Raw genomic sequence first — 19,221 nt, 5'->3', positions numbered from 1 at the left:
TCTTGGTGTCAAAAAACAGTCCTTATGGGTGAAATTAAACTGCACAGTTGCTCGGGTACTTTGCCGTTTGTAGTCGGGTCGTTTTCAGTCAGCTCTGCTCATCAAAAGACGCCTCCTTCTGGTTGGCCGGGCTTCTTATGCTTGGTGGACTGGAATGGATGGGGCTAAGTGCCCACCCTGGGTGGTTTCTTGGTGGTGTGGGGAGAGGAAGGAGTAAAAACTCTTAGTGGCAGCGCCCCCTATGCCCCAGCTGGTTTATCACATACCTCAAATGAGCCTGTGAGGAGATCCTCGGACGCACATGCAGGATAGTGCACAAAAATTGCATTTAAATAACAAAAGAGAACAAAATAAATGAAACTTTGGTGATCTCTGGAGTTACTCAAATTCCAAAAAAAGGGGCTCTAATGTAGTGGTGAGCAGGTGCTCAGAACTGGCCAGTATACTTTAAAGTCCTAAAAACTGTTGTAAACAAAAGCCCCACAAGAGGAAGGGTCGCCGTAAACCTTTGGCTTGTATAACAGAAAGGGCAAACAAAGAATCTCTATAAAATAAAGTATTTATTTCACAAAAATGCTGCGTAGCAGAAGAAGCCCAGAGGAGCACAAAAGGCAGGTCCTAACGTCTTTATCGTACTAATGAGTTCCTGGTACGGCCTTTTTGCTAACCTATCTCGACTACAATTTTGGTTTAGTGTTTCTAATTTTGACAGCAGGGTCTTCCTGTCTCTTGCAGTATTTTAACCTTTGTGCGTCTTTTGGTTTTTGTCTGCTTTGTCTGCCTCCTGGTCATTTTTCTCTTGGTGTTTCCCAAATCTGCTGGATTTCCTTCCTATTTACAAGGTGTTCATGACACTGGCTTTAACTACCAGGCATCGTTGATGCTTTGATGGATTAATGCCAAAAGGGGGAGAACGTGAAAACGGGATAAAAAGAAAACTGGAACCCCCCTAGTAGATTGGTTAGCTATTAGTGCTTCAAGGACTGAAGGGTCTCTTGTCATTTGTCAGATTTCTTATGTTCTAGTAAACTAACCTGGATCCTGCCTTTTTGTGTACAGTCCATGAAAAAAATAGAGGCGGAAGTTGACATTAGAAGAGGCTCTGGGTGGCATGTGCATTGGCAGACTGGTACACTTCACTAACACACTGCCTTTGATTTTGTTTTTTTTCAGAGGCTGGCAAAAGCTGCAGAAAGCTTTCAGAGGGCACACGTCTGGCAAGACAACATCAAGGTAAGATGGCTGCCTCTTTGAGCTCCTTTTTGTGTTAGCAGTTACTTTTCAAAGTTTTCCTTGTGAAAAAGACTTGATCTCTCCACCCTTCAAACAATTGAACTTTATTCCTTTATTAATTCATTTTTGTCTAATTCACCTTACACATCAGACAACATGACTGATGATCCATTCTATCTTTGGAAGACTGGCGAATTTAGTGACCCTATCATCCAATAAGCCACCGTATCGATTTTTGCTAATGGGACAGGACATTGCTTGTCGGTGATACTCGAGTCTGTTCCTCGATGGTGCCCAGAAGTCCTGTCCTATCCTGCGCTGCAGTCTCACACGTTCTCCTCTTGTCTCTTCTCTGTTGTTCTCCTTAGTTCCCTTGTCTCACTCAGCCATGTTCTTTGAATTGGATTACTGCGATAGCCACTGTGTCCCTTCCTCGTTGATTAGCAGATGTCTACCATCATTCTTGATGGGTTTCACATAAGCCTCTCAATCACAGTTATGTGCAGGCTCTCCAAAGGGTCCATGTATAGTAACAGTACCTACTGCTGGCATTATTGAGGGCTCTATACAAGTTCTTGCTTTTTCAGGTCTGTCGTATGCTTCTTAGGGTCAGCCTCTCTGTATTTTTCATTTTATAATTAAACTTAAAGAGTGATGGCATTTTCTGAAGTTCCATTTGATAGCATCTAAGTAGCTGAGAACAAATTGACATGGGGTGGTCATTCAAACTCACTGCTTAAAGAAGAATCACAATAATCTATGAAGTAAATTGAAACTGAGAAACAAACAGGTATCCACCATTCTTTAGTCCACAGAGCAGACACTTTGCCTTGCCAAAACAAAAAACAAATTGACATGGGGTGGTCATTCAGACTTACTTATTACACTAAAACTGGACCCCCAGAGCTGCGTGATAGCATGACTAACCATTGAGCCATTTTTCTTATGTGGCAGTGCTACCTCTGGAAAGACTCTGTTCCCCAGCAGCCCCAAAGGGGAATGCCCTCTTTGGATGTCTGAAATGGGCTCAGGGACTGCTGGGGACAAGAAGGGCCAGCGGGAAAGTTGAAAGGGGCTGGCAACGCTGCAAGAGGGAGATCTGTGTTCTATGTATCCCGTGTGTCCCCTCCTACGTAACCACTGTTAAGTCATTTGTGTGCTGAATTGTTTCCGGCAAGGATGAATGGACTGTCTCGTGCCTGCCTGTTGTGTGAATAGTGGTGGATTAGTTGTTGTGCGTCTTCAGAGGGGAGCGCTCCCACAAATGTCACCCCTCGCCGCTCAGGACTTCTGGTAGGACTGTTTAATTCATTTATTATGGAAGCTGTTCCCGGGATTGTCATTATCATCTTTACACCTTACTATTTCATCCATTTCTGCCGCGTTGGAACTGTGATAAGGACATTGTTGTGAATGTTTATTGCCGGGATTGATTGTTTTGTGTAATATTTGTATTGCCAAAGGGGAAGGGGAGGATTGTCTGATTTTTGTTGTTATTTTTATTTAATTTTACACTTAATATATTTCACACATTTGCTTGATTCGTGTCTCTATCTGTGAGTGTGTGCCGGTCAGGCCAAGGCTGGAATGCCCACAGACAAAATAAATAAATAGATCACTGTCCTATCGATGATGTGAATCTAAGCAGCACCGGACCGCTGCACTGTTCTAACCATAAGCATCACCATCATCATCCTCATTTCCTAATTCTGTTGTTCCTGGTGACAAAAACTGAGCAGACCAACCTATTCCTGGCAAATCCCTCCTGGGGAACTTCCAGTCGCTCCTCTTTCCATTTACCAGATTGGATCCCTTCAGTGTGTCCATGCAATGTTAACTTTTTCCAACTAAGAAAGACAATTCAAATAAGTAGACGAAGTAAAAATGTTTTATTAGGACTGTAGGCTGCGAGCACGCATACAGTCCCCTAATCTCTGAGTTGTGGACATCATGTTTGCTTCATGATTGGTCCATCATTAGAAAGAATAAACCCTTTATTATCTCCGCCTATGTCCACCATTTGTCACTACTTGGAAATTCAGCTTGCACTGATACTTTTGTTCAGGAGGCTGACTTTGACAGCATGGTCCTGTTCCCCTTGAGTTGTTCCTGCTATGCATTTGTGCAGCATAAATGAATTGGTATTGGGTAAGGTAATCAGAGACGCGCTCTCTGCGCTGTGCTTGGGCCACCCTGCAGCACGATTAACGTTTCTCTCCTGGTGAGAAATTTTTTTCTTCTTCTTCCATGTGAAAGAATTTGGCAGCGTGACACGAGTGCTTCAGACCCTTACAAGAAAATCGAAACTCATCAAATGCTTAAATGTTTTGTCTTTTGAATTTTCTGGGGGTGGGGGTTGGAGTGATGGTGGCCTTGCGTGAGCTGAAAGAGCAATGATCACAAATTGTGTCCTTTTTTTTATGGGCATGAAATAAATGTGCCTTCGGCTAGATGGTAGCAGCTTTCCTTCTAGATTGACACTTGTGGGTGGTCTTCTGTTCTTCACCCTTCGCAAAGTGGAGTGGGAATTTGGTCTGATACATAAGATCACAGGTGAAGTCCCTGCTAGTCATTCAAGTATACCAAGTAAAATACTTTGGTGTGACTAGCTAGGCAAAGGACGGCCATTTTGGGTAAGTACATAAAGTCTTGGACAGTGTTTCAGTGCTGCTTCACTTTGTGAACCTGAGCCTGTGGCTTTACCTGCCAGTCTTACAAACTTGAAAATAATTCTAAATAAAGTACTGTACTGTAATATAATATTCATTGTTGAAAGGTGCTATATTAAAATAAAGCTTGTGCATTTAGAATGGCTTAGTGGCCAAATCATTGGATTGTAAAGTATAAGTGGGTCCATTATGTAACGCTGGTATCCCAAGGATGTTACACATATCTAGAAGTTAGCAGTGCACGGTAGAGATCTGTCAACTGGGAGAAAGTTTTGTGTATCATTCTTACCACCGTTCTGCAATGGACTGGCACCCTGTCCAGGTGATTGTTCCTGCCATATTCGCTATTCTTGATGGGCTCTGACCCCTCACAACCCTGCTCAGGATTTAGTGGGCCTTATATAAAGGTATGGCGTTTCAAGAGTGTCAGGAGTGATTTGTGACAGATGGGCATCAGCAAGAGTAAAAGGGAAGATCTACAGGATGGTAGTGAGACCAGCTTTGTTATATGGGTTGGAGACGGTGGCACTGACCAAAAAACAGGAGACAGAGCTGGAGGTAGCAGAGTTAAAGATGCTAAGATTCACACTGGGTGTGACGAGGATGGATAGGATTAGAAATGAGTATGTTAGAGGGTCAGCTGAAGTTGGACGATTGGGAGACAAAGTCAGAGAGGCAAGATTGCATTGGTTTGGACATGTGCAGAGGAGAAATGCTGAGTATATTGGGAGAAGGATGCTAAGGATAGAGCTGCCAGGCAAGAGAAAAAGAGGAAGGCCTAAGAGAAGGTTTATGGATGTGGTGAGAGAGGACATGCAGGTGATGGGTGTAACAGAGCAAGATGCAGAGGACAGAAAGATATGTAAGAAGATGATCCGCTGTGGCAACCCCTAACGGGAGTAGCCGAAAGAAGAAGAAGATATAATGGTATGGTGTTTCTACTGTGGTTTAGCGCATCAGGAAGCAACCATTGCAACTTGTTGTAAAAGAGACACATGCGGAGATGGAAAATGACGGCAAAGAATGTGAAAATGAAAGGACTGATGGAGCATGGTACTTGCGTTTAAAGAAAAACAGTATGATTTGAGTACATCTATACCAAAATGCTGGAGCAAATACACACCTGCACATATCGTATGTTACTGCCCAAATGTGAATTGCTGTCTCAGTCACCTCCAGAGAACTATGCAATAATGAAAACATCACTAATAATCACTCATATTTTTTCAGTATATAATTGCTCCAGTTTTTTTTAAGTTGGATAAAAAAAAAAGTGTAAACATGGCTGAAATTCCATTGCAATGTTTTCACACACTTGGAATACAAAGTCCACTACCAGCGTGGGGAAAGGAGAACACACAAGATGTCACATTGAGGCTGGGACAAGCCATATTGTGAAAACACTGAGACTCTCAGTGCTTCCACAGACCCAAAAAATGTATGCAAATGTGAGAGTGAACAGTGGGATTTCTTGTTTAATGCAGACGGAGCGATGATATTTGACCACAAATGAGGCGCCGTTCACAAAAAAAAAAATATAATTTGAATACAATCATACTGAAATGCTGGCACATGTGTTGAATCACGTACATACATGCACACAACATTTTATGACACACAAGCAAAAAAAGTTATCTGTTCACTCTTGCTTTTGAGTACATTGTCGGGTATGCCGTGTCAGTACATTGTAATGTTTTCACACACCTGGGAATGCAAAGTACACAGGCAGCATTAATGTGATGTGTGCTGCGCCCATCAGCGCTATCCTCTGTACATGCTGCTTGTTACGTCCATAGTGTGCCACCTCGTGTGTTCTCCTTCCTCCATGTTAGACTATTGCTGGCTGTGCACTTTGTCTGCTGACAGCTTTGCTGCTCCCAGACACTTGGCACACCTTGATGCTGGCTGTATACTGTGCATTCCAAGTTGTGTGAAAACATTTCCTGTGAGGTAGCACATTATGGACTTCTTAGATAAGAGATTTTTGCATTGGTGAAAGATGGACTTCATTTTAAAACAGTATTTATTATTTGCTAAATTTGTTCTCTGATTTATTAACTTCCAGTTTATATAAAATTTGAAATACATTACAAATAAATCTTGTTTGAGCTCAAGTTTATAAAAGGCTTCAGTGGTCGTTTTGATATAAATTAAGTTTCGAAGGATTTCATTTTAGACATTGGTATGGACCTAAAAATCTAACAATCAAAAAGTATCATGACATTTTACTCATATTCTGTACCCCTACTAGAAATACAAAAGTTACTTTTATCATGTGCCTGTCAGTTTGTTAACTTTTATCAACTAGATATGGTGGTCACTGCTACCTCATAGATCCTGCAAACTCTCTTCAAATCCTGTATTTCCATTTATCATCTATGAGGTGTTTAGTCTTGTTTAGAATTGGCTTGGGTGGGGTTCCGAGGTTATCCACCTCCCCCTCCAAGGCCTCGGGATGTGATGGCTTAGAGGTTCACTCTTCTGTTCCTGGGTTCTGAGCCTCACTCCTGGGAAAGGGGCTTCGACAGAGTGGGCATACTTACCTGTTGTAGGCGTCCTTCACCCTTCAGTGACAGCCCTAGGCTGACTCTGAAAAAATTTAAGAATCAAGGCCAAGCACATTTTTAAAAGGTTTATCATCTTATTAATTTAAACACAAAATGCAATAAAAAAGATTAAAGAAATGTTTTAGAAAAACAATCAGCAGACTTCTTTCCTACCTAATGTATAGCCTCAATAATACAGCAAGAGTGTAAGTAATAAAGGCAAAGAGGTTTTAAAATGGCCATGGTGACTCTGCCTTTCTCCTCTGCTTGGCTCCCTTCTTAATTTATTTTCCAGCCATTTTCTGATCAGCCCAGTTAAAACACTTTTGTGTTTTTGTTTTTAACAACACAACCTTCAAAGGTCATTGTGCTCTGGGGTGATTCTGAAATCATCTTTAGCATTTCCCTTTCTTAATTTTACATACAGTATATAATATATATAAAATGTACAATACATAAAATCGTACATGGTTAATCTTTTTGAATTACACTCCCTTGTTTCTTAAATTTGTTTACAAATTAGCCAGAGGTCTCAAGCTTCCTATTTAATTACTTGAGAAGGTGTATGCTTGTTATGGTCTGGGTTGGCTCCTCGTCCTTTGGCAGCTCAAACCCAGAGCCTTCAACAGTCATTAAACTTCAGCCACAGAGGAGCAACTCATCCTTGTGATTTTGTAGACTTTGCCAACAGACTGTAGCTGCGGACCTCCAGAGCTTCACTCCATTGAGGTGGTGGTCGCTTTATATTAAACGTCAGTGATGACACCTGGTGACACTCTGGTTAAGATTAATAATAATAAAATAATAATAATAATAATTCATTACATTTATATAGCGCTTTTCTCAGTACTCAAAGCGCTATCCACACAGGGAGGAACTGGGAAGCGAACCCACAATCTTCCACAGTCTCCTTACTGCAAAGCAGCAGCACTACCACTGCGCCACCTTAGGTAACAAAAACCTGCAATCTAATTGGCTGTCCAGCGTAGCTACAGAGTCACAGAGCTGCGGAGGTCTGCAGCTGGACCCATCTTGACTTTGTCCCGGCCACCTGTTAGAGGTATTCTCCACTTTTTTAACATCCCAGCATACTTTTGTTTGATTCTTAAATTGTCTAACTGACCTGTCAGAAGTTGATGCATTAAATCTTTGTAGTTTTTTTTTTGTCCTTCAGTATTGCCTGTTCTTTTCTGACCTGAGTCACTCTTTAAAACCGAGCTTTGTTAGTGGACGAAGATGCAGTTTTCATATTCGGCTTATGGCTGTGTGGTTTTTCACAATATACAGTACTCTTATGCTTTTCCTCCCACATCCCAGATATCTGCATCTTCAGTTAAAAAGGGATTCCCAGTTTGGCTCATTTGTGTTTGTGACTGGCTTCTGCCTTATATCTGAGGCCTTCTGGACAAGCTGAAGCCCCCTGCAACCCTAAATTGGATTTAGCAGATTTGATAAGGTTATGTTACATGTTAAGATATGAATTTGTAAAAAAAACACTAAGGAATGATCTCGTATTTTATTATTTGTCTGGACTGCTCTCTTATTTGGTTTGCATTCAGCTCAGTGAAGGGTGTTATGCCAAATAAAGACTGGTATTCATCATAAAAATGCATCTCATAAGTGAAGACTTGCAACCAGTGTAGTCCCCTACCGACTAAGTCACTGGACTTTAATGAAGGCTGTCAGTTTAGTCCTGACCAGTGACCACCTGCCAGAGTGTAAGTAAACCACCTCGGTATGGAATTCATATATAAAATGAAGTCAGCGTGGCTCCCTAGTACTAACACACCAAACTAATATAAAGGTTGTGGGTTCTGTCCTAAGCAGTGTGTTAATGAGAGCACAACACAGCACGCTGTCCGTGCTCCAGTCGTACCAAAACAGAATCAGTGATGTACAATTTGGACAAACGCGTCAACTCAATAAAACTAATGTAATGGGAATTCAAGGCAAGCCACTCTAAGTACAGCCAGCTGTTGTTCCAGATCCTTTTTATCCTCTGTTGTTGAGTATTTACTGTAGTAACACTTTGCATGATTATGGAAAGTGGGATTAATATGTGAAATTGTGCTTTGAAAGATGTCAGCCTGGGCAGCATGTGAAAGAGAAATATTTCTCCTGTGTAGTCTGTTTCAGGGTCCCACCGTAATTTGAATGGACCCTGTGGGCCGCTTTGTCAAAGAGGTCACAACTGAGTGATTGGTTGACTGGCACTCTGTTAGCTAGTGGTCCTTTATTAATAAGTTATAAATTAATAAGCACTGGACTGATGCCCGTCTCCCTGCCTCACTTCTGCCAAGAGAGGTGCCAGCTCCCTGCGACTCTGTAATAACACGGCAGGTCCAGAAAGTGAAAGGGTGGATGGACGGTGGCTACTGAAATTTGGTTTATTCATTTTTTACACCATGTAGCGTATCTTAAGAAGTTCTTGTAAGGTCATCATGGCAAGGGCACCACCAAGATAGTACAAGACAAAGAGAAGTTCAGGGGAAGCCTCCAGGGTAATAATAATAATAATTATTATCTGTCTTCAAAACTGACATCATAATCAAAAGTCATAAAAAAAGCAACCTTTTTTAAGTCAGAAATTTCAAAGAAACAATCGACAAAGAGTTCAGAGGTTTCTATCCACTTTGCTAATGTAACCCTGATCATCTTCTTCATGAGATTTTTCTTCATGTCTGCAGTTTGTTTTTTTTTACCAGAAGTCTTCATTAAAAAGTTTATTATATTAATATTATTTTGTAGGGGCAGTGGGCACCACTACTTGGTGGACTTTATGTGGTTTATTGCCTAGGCAATGTTGTGTTGATGATGTCATGTTCCAGTGAATTGTGGGAAACAATAACTAGGCAAAGGTGTGTTGAAGATGTCAGGTTCCAGTGGATTGTGGGAAACATTGCCTAGGCTATGCTGTGTTGAAGATGTCAGGTTCCAGTGGATTGTGGGAAACATTGCCTAGGCTATGCTGTGTTGAAGATGTCAGGTTACAGTGGATTGTGGGAAACATTGTTGAGTTGATGACGTCTGGTTCCAGTGAATTGTGGGAAACATTGCCTTGGCAATGGTTGTGTTGATGATGTCATGTTCCAGTGAGTTGTGGGAAACATTGCCTAAGCAATGAACCACATGAAATCCACAAAGTAGTGGTGCCCACTGCCCCTACAAAATAATGTTAATATAATAGACTTTTTAATGAAGTTTTCTGGTAAAAAAACAAAACAAACTGCAGACATGGATTCCTCGGGTTGGAAAGGATCAGGATTATTTTAGAAAAGTTTGCCACAAAATGAAGGAGGAATCCAATCATAACAGCTGCAGCTACCATCTTTCAGCGTTGCCATCCTCGTTTGGCTGCTGTCTCTGCTTCCTCTTGTTTGTCAGTACGAGTGGTTGTGGAGCATCATTACAACCTGTAGAGAGAAACGTATGATTTAAAAAGTGTACTTTGAAATCCTGTTGCAGCGTGCATATTTTAAAATAAAGGCTCACATTAGTTAATTCAGAAATTGTTTCTGTGATATGATGGACTGCTGCAGGGCTCCAGTGCCTATGGTGAAGAAGGTAGCAACAAACATTCAGTGAGATGTCTGCTGGGACAGCCTTACATATCTGTTCTCTTTCATGCCTTCAGAGTTAGAGGGCTGCTGCTTTCCTGGACACCTGTGGTATTTGAGAGCTAAAGGACGGATGTCGACTTCCAATTATGGGCACGCTATGAATATTACAACAGATTCTAATAATTGAAATACGTACACAAATGTTGAGACACTACATATATAGCGGTTTAGGTGTAAATGACATTTGTTGGCCCAGAGTTCAACGCCTTGGGTATAGAGACAGAGCACCTATAAAACAGAAGAAAAAGCAACCTTTTCTAAATTAGTAAGGTATTTATTATTTAAATTAAAGGAAATCAAAGAGTTAACAGAAAGAGCAATCAAAGGCACTGCACCATTAATGTCCTGGGTCAGCCCATACACTTTTCAGCCCACTGCCATACTCCCCCTAAGGCTGCCCTTCCACTCTGCTGGACCTCCAATGTGGGGCTTAGGGAATCAGCATCCATACTGCAGATTTTTGGATTAGCCAAAAAGTTACAGTCCTTCCTGTTGTCATTGCCTACGTGGGAAGGTTCCCATATTTCCATAATCAAGGGATCGCTGTCTTCAGGTTATGTGGTCCACTAGTCATGCTAGACTCCTGGCTTTGCCCCTCCAATGCCATTTACCCTGTGCACATCGTGCATTAGGCCTGACGTTTTCTCCTTCCTGTTCTTCAGTTTGACATGTCACCTGTGAAAGTACAAACAAACAATATACAGCACTTAGACGCTTGCAGAATACCAGGCTTCCAAAATGGCCGCCGTAGTGAAAAAGAGTAGAAGTGTTACAAAACCCAGAAATGGTCTATGAAGAGATAAAGCAGAGCATTTTAGGGACGGGCGAGGTCCTTTCACATTCAATGTGCATAAGCTGAGGTTGTCAGGCATGTGCTGGCTTGCTGCACTGACAGCACGACCCCTCGCTGTCAGCTCTCCAGCCGGCAAGAGCCGACGTGGAACGCTGTACAACATGCTGCTCTGTAAAGCGCATCTGACTGTGGGCACCAATGTCGAATTTCAGAAGCAGACATGCAGGTAAATAAACACAAGTCCAAAATGCCATAAACAGATCCAGTAGGCTAGCAGGAGGTCATCCCCGACCACGTGGCCTTATCCAAAAGGATTGAATCCAAAAAGTAGAAGTCAAGACAGAGGCAAAAATGAATCAACCGGAAGCAGAAGAAGAGGTAAAGTGCTAAGTAGACTCGTTCATCCAAAAAAACAAGGCAAAACATTAAAAAGGACACAAAATTCCAAACAAAGAAAACAAACTGCTAAACCAAGGGAGAAATAGATGGGCTTCTGCTGAGGTCTCAAGCAAAACGTCATCCAAGCTCCACTAGTTATGGCCCCTGCCCCTCCATCACGTAATTGGTGCTCAATAATCGTTTTGTAGTACAACATAGGCCAGGGGTTAATAATAAACGCGGGAATGGACAAGGGCAGGGGGCCCAACCACCCTATAAATAATTTTGGGATGGTCGCTGAAGGAACACTTGGTGCCCAAGGGGAGCCCTGTGGCCTGATGGTCTTTTTTCTTTCTCTTTTTCATGTGTTTTTGGTGTAATAAAACCTCACAGTGTACACCTATTCTGCATTTTGAGTACCTACTGAATTGTGCTCTTCTGTAATTACTCTTCTTTATTTAGCTGATTCATTAAGCTAAGGTGATTAACAAAAATAAAAAATGAGTTCAAAACCCAAGGGTCTGGTAAGACAGTGACATGTTGAAAGGCAACCGAGACGACAATTTTAGGAGAGTACACAACGTTTCATCTGCAATTAGTGTGCAAATGACTAGCAACGCATCGATCAAAGCAGAATAACTTGAAGGATTGTTAGGAGCTGACAGGAAGATGTAGATGTCCCCAAGCAGACCTGAAATGCTGTTTTGAGATACTGTGTGAGATGTGAATGTTGCAAGGCTAGGAGCACTTAGGATGGTCAAAAGAAGCTCATGCTGGTGGAGCAGCAGTGGTCAGACAGCACAGGGCAGCATAACCTATGAAGAAGTTTCAGGCTGTAAAAAGATGCTGCTCATAAGAAGGAAGCAATGAGTCCGACTTAATAAAAAATGTCTTACTATGGCCTTCCTGATGTTCATTATCCAATTTTAATAGAAAGATCTTAGGAGGGACAAGTAGAAGGCAGAAAGTGTGGAGATTGGAGTAGCTGAGTTTATGATGATGGCCATTCACCCAGAAGGAGACTGGCAGAGAAGCAGATGATTAAAGGTCTGAGAGCAAAACCAGGGGAATAAAAGAAAGGAAAGAAATGAAAATCCGGGCATTGTCTGCATAGAACATGTAAGAGAACCAGGGAGAAGGAGATGCATGTATCCAGGGAATACCAGTCAAATTACAAATGTACACTGGTCTTTCTTCCACTGCTGATAGCACTGTGTTGATGGTGCACGGAGTTCATAGTTCATTTTAGGAACTGTGAACCACAACGGGGTGCTCCTGCTGCCCCAATCCAACACAGACTGGCAGAGACACGAGTTCCGGCACAGCACACGTTTTATTTTTCCCTCGCTTCCCACAGCAGCACAGTACAAAGCACCAGGCACACCAGTAATACAATTCCTTTTCTTTCTCTTCTTTCCGCCTCCTCTCCTACACTGGCAAGCTTCGTCTCTCTTCCTCTCGACTCTGGCTTCTTTTATTGGGCATCTGGAAGTGATCCAGGTGTCTAGTGGTCTTCTTCTGGCAGCACTTCGGGGATCAACAAAGGGTTCAGTTGTCGCATACATGTTGAAAACTGCTGGTGACAGGATGCAAACTATGGGGGCAATCGCTCCAGAGTTCAAAAGAAGAAACGCTTCAAACAAACTAGGCGTGTAAACGTCTTAAAAGACACTCTAAAGTGGCCCCAGACATATTGATGTTGCATTAGTTTGCCAGCCCTCTGTGGCCCTGAACTGGACGGTTGATGTTTGTAATTTTATTAAACAATGTCTGACCATTAGAATTGGAGCACAAGCAAGCTGGTGAACAGCTAAGTCAGTATCCTTTGCGCACGTGTGTGTTCATTATAAAGCAGCTCATTTAATGTCATTGTTTTTGAAAGGAAGACAGAGAGGGCCGCGCTAACCCATTCTGCTCTAGAGAAATGCTGTTAATGGAAATGAAGAAACACTATTAATAGTTTTTAGTCTGGTGTAAGCAGCTGGTTGGAGGCTAACAGATTTTTTCAAATGACTTGGGGAACGTGCAATTAGGGAATCCAAAAAGAGGATAAGAAAAAAATGAACACTGAGAAAGGGACTGTGAGGACAAGGAAGGAGTCACACTGAGCTAGGCAGCTTAAGAGAACTTTTACAAGACTAACGGAGAACTCATAAAAACAGTGGGAAAGGTGATTATGAGGCTGTGTGATGATGTTACCAATCTGCTGGCCGTTGGGGACCACCGCAGTCCGTGCTGCTGAAGTCAAACTCCCGTCAAAATCATTGTGGGCTGTGTGAGAGGACACTGAAGTCATCTGCGTCTGCAATGACATAGTGAAAATGAACGACAAAAGGGGGAGTGGATGTCAGTGGAAGTGGGGTGCTGACCTCCAGCTAGTAAAGGTCAAAAAAACCCCCAAAAAAACGTTCCTTCGACTTGGTTGGTTAAACCACTCGGTATCAGAGTACAGCTCCAGTTGTTACCATTGTGCTGCTTTGTTAAGCATGGGGGCTGCGTTTAATGACTTTCCCTCAGTGAACACAAGCAGGTACAACAAAGGGCATCAGAAACACAATGTTAAAGGAATTCTCCATTGAAGTTGTATTTTTATGATACTAACACTGTGTTGTGTTTGAAGTGATGGCCTAGGAAACTATGAATCTTATATTTTCATGGAGAACGAAGGCCACAAAATTCCCAAAATCAGTGGTCTTCAGTGGAGACCCAACTTGAACAATAGCAAATAATTTAAAATGTCCTAGAAAAAAAGCTCCAGTAACTTATGTTGCATAATTTAAATGTCAGGTATCCAGGTGAATGCTAACACAGTCCCAATCATATTGCATTTCGGATGAATTATTGTTAAATAAACCAATGCCAGAAAGTGCTGTCCTGCATGAGGGAGAAGTCGCTTTAAACTGAAGACCCGCCTCCCCATTCATTCATTGGTCAGGAGCCCTGCCCAGCTCATTCATTGGCTATTGTGCACTTCATGTCTTGTCTGCAGTACAGTGCGTAGTCTGAGAGGGGAGTAAAAAGTGCGTGAAAACATCAGTGGAAAATGGGCCTTGTAGTTATGCATATCTGAGGGGCTTCAACTAGCAGAAGGTCAATCCAGTGCTACAGTTGTGGCTTAATGACTAAGAATGGGAGAGGAAGCAGGTCTTCGATTTAAATGATCAATATGATTTGAACGTGATCCTTTTGCACATGACAGCATTTTCTGGGAGTGGTATGGGTGTGAGACATGGATGCTATCCAGTGACCTGAGATGAAGACTGGTACTTTGTCTCTTTGGAGAATCCTTGGGTACCGCTGGTTTGACTTTGTGTTGCTCATGGTGTCCCGAATGAGGCACATTACCTGGCATTGTGAGGGAGGTTATGGCACTATGGCCTTGGGTGATCTGGCTTGTAGGACTGTCATTGTTGAGGACCCAAATGACTGGACCAGGCCAAGGGGACGCCCACGTAACACCTGGCTGCGGCAGATAGAGGGTCATTTACGGAGGGTGGGACTGGACTGCATGTCTGCCTTTGCCAACCAGTATCCCAAGCTGTTTCGTATTGTGATGGGTGCGGCAGAGTGCTGTACCAGTGCATACTCCCCAACCTGACCTGATCTGATCTGACCTGTTTACTTATCGATATTTTTGCTCAAATGCTTGTGTGTTGGATGTTGTGAGCATGTGACTGGATACTTGACAATTGGATTATCCAACACAGGAAATCTGAGATTATTTTATTGATGTTTTGATATTATTGCTGCTGTTCAAGCTGTGCCTCTACTGGAACCCATTGCATCACAAATTTTGTGATCTCTGTTCACAGTCATCACTACAAACAACAGAGGGTAAGTAATCGACGCAGGCATTATCCTTCTTGGGTAGAGTATTCCTGTAATGATTCAGTAGCACTCTGGCCTCATGACATTGTTAGACCGTACGTTTACCAATTTGATGATTTGAAAGTAAAAGTAAGGGATATCCATATTCATATTTGCTTAATCCATTTCAGGGACACAAGAGCCCAAATTGTATCCCAGGAGCATCTGATGCACTTTCACATTGAGCTTCATATCATGCCAATCTAGAGTGATAAGTATGTCTTTGGGATACAGGAGGAAAACCAGAGTACCCAGACACCAGAGGAATGGCCAGTGATGGCAGGCAGTGTGGTGTACTGGTTAAGGCTTTGGACTTCTGTGTGACCCTGAGCGAGTCACTTGACCTGCCTGTACTCCAATTGCAAAAACCACAAAGAAATGTAACCAATTGTATTGTAAATGGTGTAAGTCGTCTTGGATAAAGGCGTCAGCTAAATAAGTACATTTAAATGAAGTAGCTGAGCTATGAATGCAGGTATTAGGAGCTGGGTGGTATCCCCATGCTGCCATGCGAGTGCAGTTGTATGAGTGTGTGGTGTACTGTAGCTAACCCAATGAACCATTTCCAGTAAAGACTCATGTAGTGTGCTACACTGAAAGTGCTAGTTATTGATATTTTGGCATGATATCAGGAGTAAGTAGTGTCCCAGAGCTTTTAATGGACTACAAGCATGGGTCACCTCTCATAAACAAAGACGAAGAAGGGATTAGATTGATTTTCTCAGAAGCGTAAAACATACACTGGTGGAAATTACAGGAAGAAGGAGAACAAAGTCAAATTATCGTGTTCCTTGAAACACATCAATGAAGAAATTAGTTAAAATGAAGCCCTCCAGGATAAAGAATGGTCCACTCTGATATATTTTAAAATCCTTCAATTATTTCAGTGCTGTGAGTGCTGGAGCAAAACTGCACTGGCTAGCAGGAAACACCCTTGAATGGGACGCCATTCCCTAGCAGGGCAGCTCTATGCTTCCATCCACCCTCACTGGCATCAGACCAACTAAATGTCACCAGTCGAGGGAACAGGTCATTCAGCCTAACAAAACTTGCCAGGTTTTAAAGGCCCACTACATTGCTTGATAAAATACTACATGTGTCTGGTTCTTTGTGTGAAGAAGACAAAACCAGTTTTCATTTGTGTTCCCGTGTTCTTAATTATATCTTAAGGAAACATCAGGAATCCACTGCACTATTGTCCATGGTATTGCATTAGATATGTTGAATCATTTCTGTTAAAGCGGAGTCTCTCTGTCTCCAGGGACTTGACCATCACCTGACTCTCACTTTAGCGCTCACTCTTGCTGACCTTTCCAAACACAGTTTCAGCAGGGGTGTGACGGCTTCATGTCACTTGCTTAGCTGCCCTTGTTGGACACTGGAGCTGCTGGCTAGCACTTGATCCTTGCGAGATGCACAGCCAGTTCATACATATCCATTCTCCCCAGTAGTCGCTGACCATGCAGCCAGCTGTCTCACAAACTCTAGCTGTTGTCAAGTGGCCAGTTAGCAGATGCTCCATTGTCACTCCTATGCCTCACTTGGCTATTAACTTAATAATATACAAAAATTCAGATAAAAGGAGGCAATCTGACCCACTCAGTGTCTCCTGGTTATTGTCTTGGTTATGTTCTGATCCATTGTGATAGAAACAATAAACTGCTAAAAATCTCTGGATCTAAGGTCCACAATAATGCATTTCTGATTAAATCTGCAGACATTTATCTTCATTTTCAACATTCTTCCACACTACACCAGCATCTTCAACCCACTTAAATGGATACTTTTGAAAACACTGAATGATTTCGGAAAATGCAGACTCCACCCACTCGTGCTTTTTGCGTGGCTCTTCTCTGATTGCATGCTGCTCATTACAACGTCTTATCCCATGCTTGGTCACCCTTCACCTAAAGAAAAGGCGTTACAAAAATAACGGGCGTAGAAGAGCTCTCCATGGCACTCGTTTGTGTTTCTTGTATGCATCTCGATTTCATGTTTGTACATGTTGCATACATGTGCAAATGTTAAATAATTCAGCAATCACTACAGTTTTGCCATAAGTCTTGTAGCTGGTGGCATTTACATCCCTTCAAGGATTGCAAGTTGGGCATGGTCAGAAACCATGGTGAAGTTACTACTCCGCCTACAAGAGATGCCAGTTGTACACACGCTCAGACTGCACAAGCACGTTCGCTCCGATTGACATGCTATGACGTAGATGCTCAGACTATACATTTACATTGCACACTTGCTGCCGTCACTACTGAGTGATTTTCGAGAAGTTTGATGGTGGCATCAGAAAATTGGCTCCCAAGACTGCTCACACTACAAGACAGCCGACTGAAATTATTGACATTACAAAAATTCTTCTGATCATATGGCAGCACAATGCAATTGGCCATCGCAACCCATCTCATACTGCGTGTGAAATGACGCTCAGCGCAGGTGAAATTTGCAACGACTTAGAAAAACAGTTGGTGAATACAAATCAGACTTAAAATTCTATCAGAAATGTATGCCCCGTGGCGCATGCCCAGTGGAGACAAACGACTGTAATTTATTTATTTCCAGTTGCTTCATTTGTAAATGATGTGAAAAATTCTAGAGTGGATGGAGATCTTTTTCATTCAAAAAATTCTGTTTTTAGATGAAAAGGTAGCAATGTGGACGTAGCCTAACCTCAGGAAAAAGCCATAGGGAGCCCAATGTTAACGGACCGTCCTCTTTGATATTCCACACTAGCCCACAGACCAAAGAGTTCATACAAGGCAGCTTTAAACCGTTACATAGGTAAAGTGATTTCAGATAATGGATCATCACTTCATAGCTCCAAACTTGTTTAGTTTTAATAAATGTCATTTTAACCATTGTGACAACACTGAAAGAGTTAGGGCACCACTGTGCTGACCCCATATAATTTGCAAGAATGCACAATAATGCAACACGCGATAATTTGCAGAGACATCTTTCCAAATGTGAGTTCAGCCCAGCACTGAGAACAAGATGGTCCGTTCCCATGTCATAAACGGTATAGTCACTCTGCAGGAAGGGGCGGGTCCAGGAGGGTGGAAGTGATGTCAGCAAAGAAGTAGCTGCCTGTAGAGGGAGGAAAAGAAAAGGCATTAGATCACAGTGCCAACCCAAAGCCAGAGCCCTTAAGCTGTCTCCCATGTGCACGTACGCAACACCGTCTTTAACGTATCTCCGTCTAGTCAGAAGGAGGTGCTCACTAGCTGGTTCATGAATTCGACACGTATTGTACAAAATTAGATAAACCTGAGAGACTTTCTCTGTTGACTTCTATGGAGCTTTCAATTGAAGATATCTGTAATGACATCTTGACCTGTCAAAATTCAAACTGCAGCTATCTGTAATTGTATTTTGACTAGTTAAAATTAGAATTAGAGATATCTTCAATTACATTTTGACTAGTAAAAATGTAATTTGAGATAGCTGAAATTCAAATTTTAACTAACATATAATTACCGATATCTCTAATTGGAAGTGCCATTTTCAACAGAAAAAGTCTGTCAGTTTCCACTAGTCAAAATGTAATTATAGATATTTGCAATTCGAATTCTGACTAGTCAAAATGTAATTACTGTGGCAAGCCAAATTAACATTTAGAGGTAACTCAAAATACCTTTCAAGATATTGTGAAGCACATTTTAAGATGATTTCAAAAATAATTTTAGGTATCTGATAATAATGTGTCAGTTTCATGATACCTTAAATGTATTTCAAAAAGTCTTAAAAATGAAATGCCGATCACTTTGAAATATCTCAAAATGCATTTCAAGATCTCTTCTAAATAACGTGTGCATTTTGAGATATCTGCAGTGCCATTTAAGATATCTCAAAGTGTAAAGTTTCTCAAAAGACTATAGATATCCTGAATGGCCTAAAACAACGTGAACGTGCATTAGAAATATTTCTCAAGATGGTCTTCTGGTTATTTCAAGATATCTCAACATGGAATCTTGATGTTCTTAAAATGTTTCTCAGATATCTTCACATTGAGATGTCAGCAGTAGAATTTTGGTTACGTGAAATTTATCGCTGATGTCATAAAGGAATACTCGACCTAACAATGCCATTTTGTATCTGTACTTACC

The 19,221-nt window shown here is 41.9% G+C and overlaps 1 protein-coding gene across 1 annotated transcript in view; it reads left to right on the top strand.

Annotated features, from left to right (window-relative positions):
- Window positions 1–19,221, top strand: part of cacna2d2a (calcium channel, voltage-dependent, alpha 2/delta subunit 2a) — a 667,325-nt gene that overhangs the window by 317,510 nt on the left and 330,594 nt on the right. The window contains exon 4 of the mRNA XM_028824557.2: window positions 1,174–1,233. Coding sequence (XP_028680390.1) covers window positions 1,174–1,233 — 60 coding nt within the window. The remainder of the gene's footprint in view (window positions 1–1,173; window positions 1,234–19,221) is intronic.

This window comes from Erpetoichthys calabaricus, chromosome 18, assembly GCF_900747795.2.
Source record: "Erpetoichthys calabaricus chromosome 18, fErpCal1.3, whole genome shotgun sequence".
Lineage (NCBI taxonomy): Eukaryota > Metazoa > Chordata > Cladistia > Polypteriformes > Polypteridae > Erpetoichthys > Erpetoichthys calabaricus.
The sequence above is the reverse complement of the archived record's forward strand: the minus strand, read 5'-3'. Positions and strand labels throughout refer to the sequence as shown.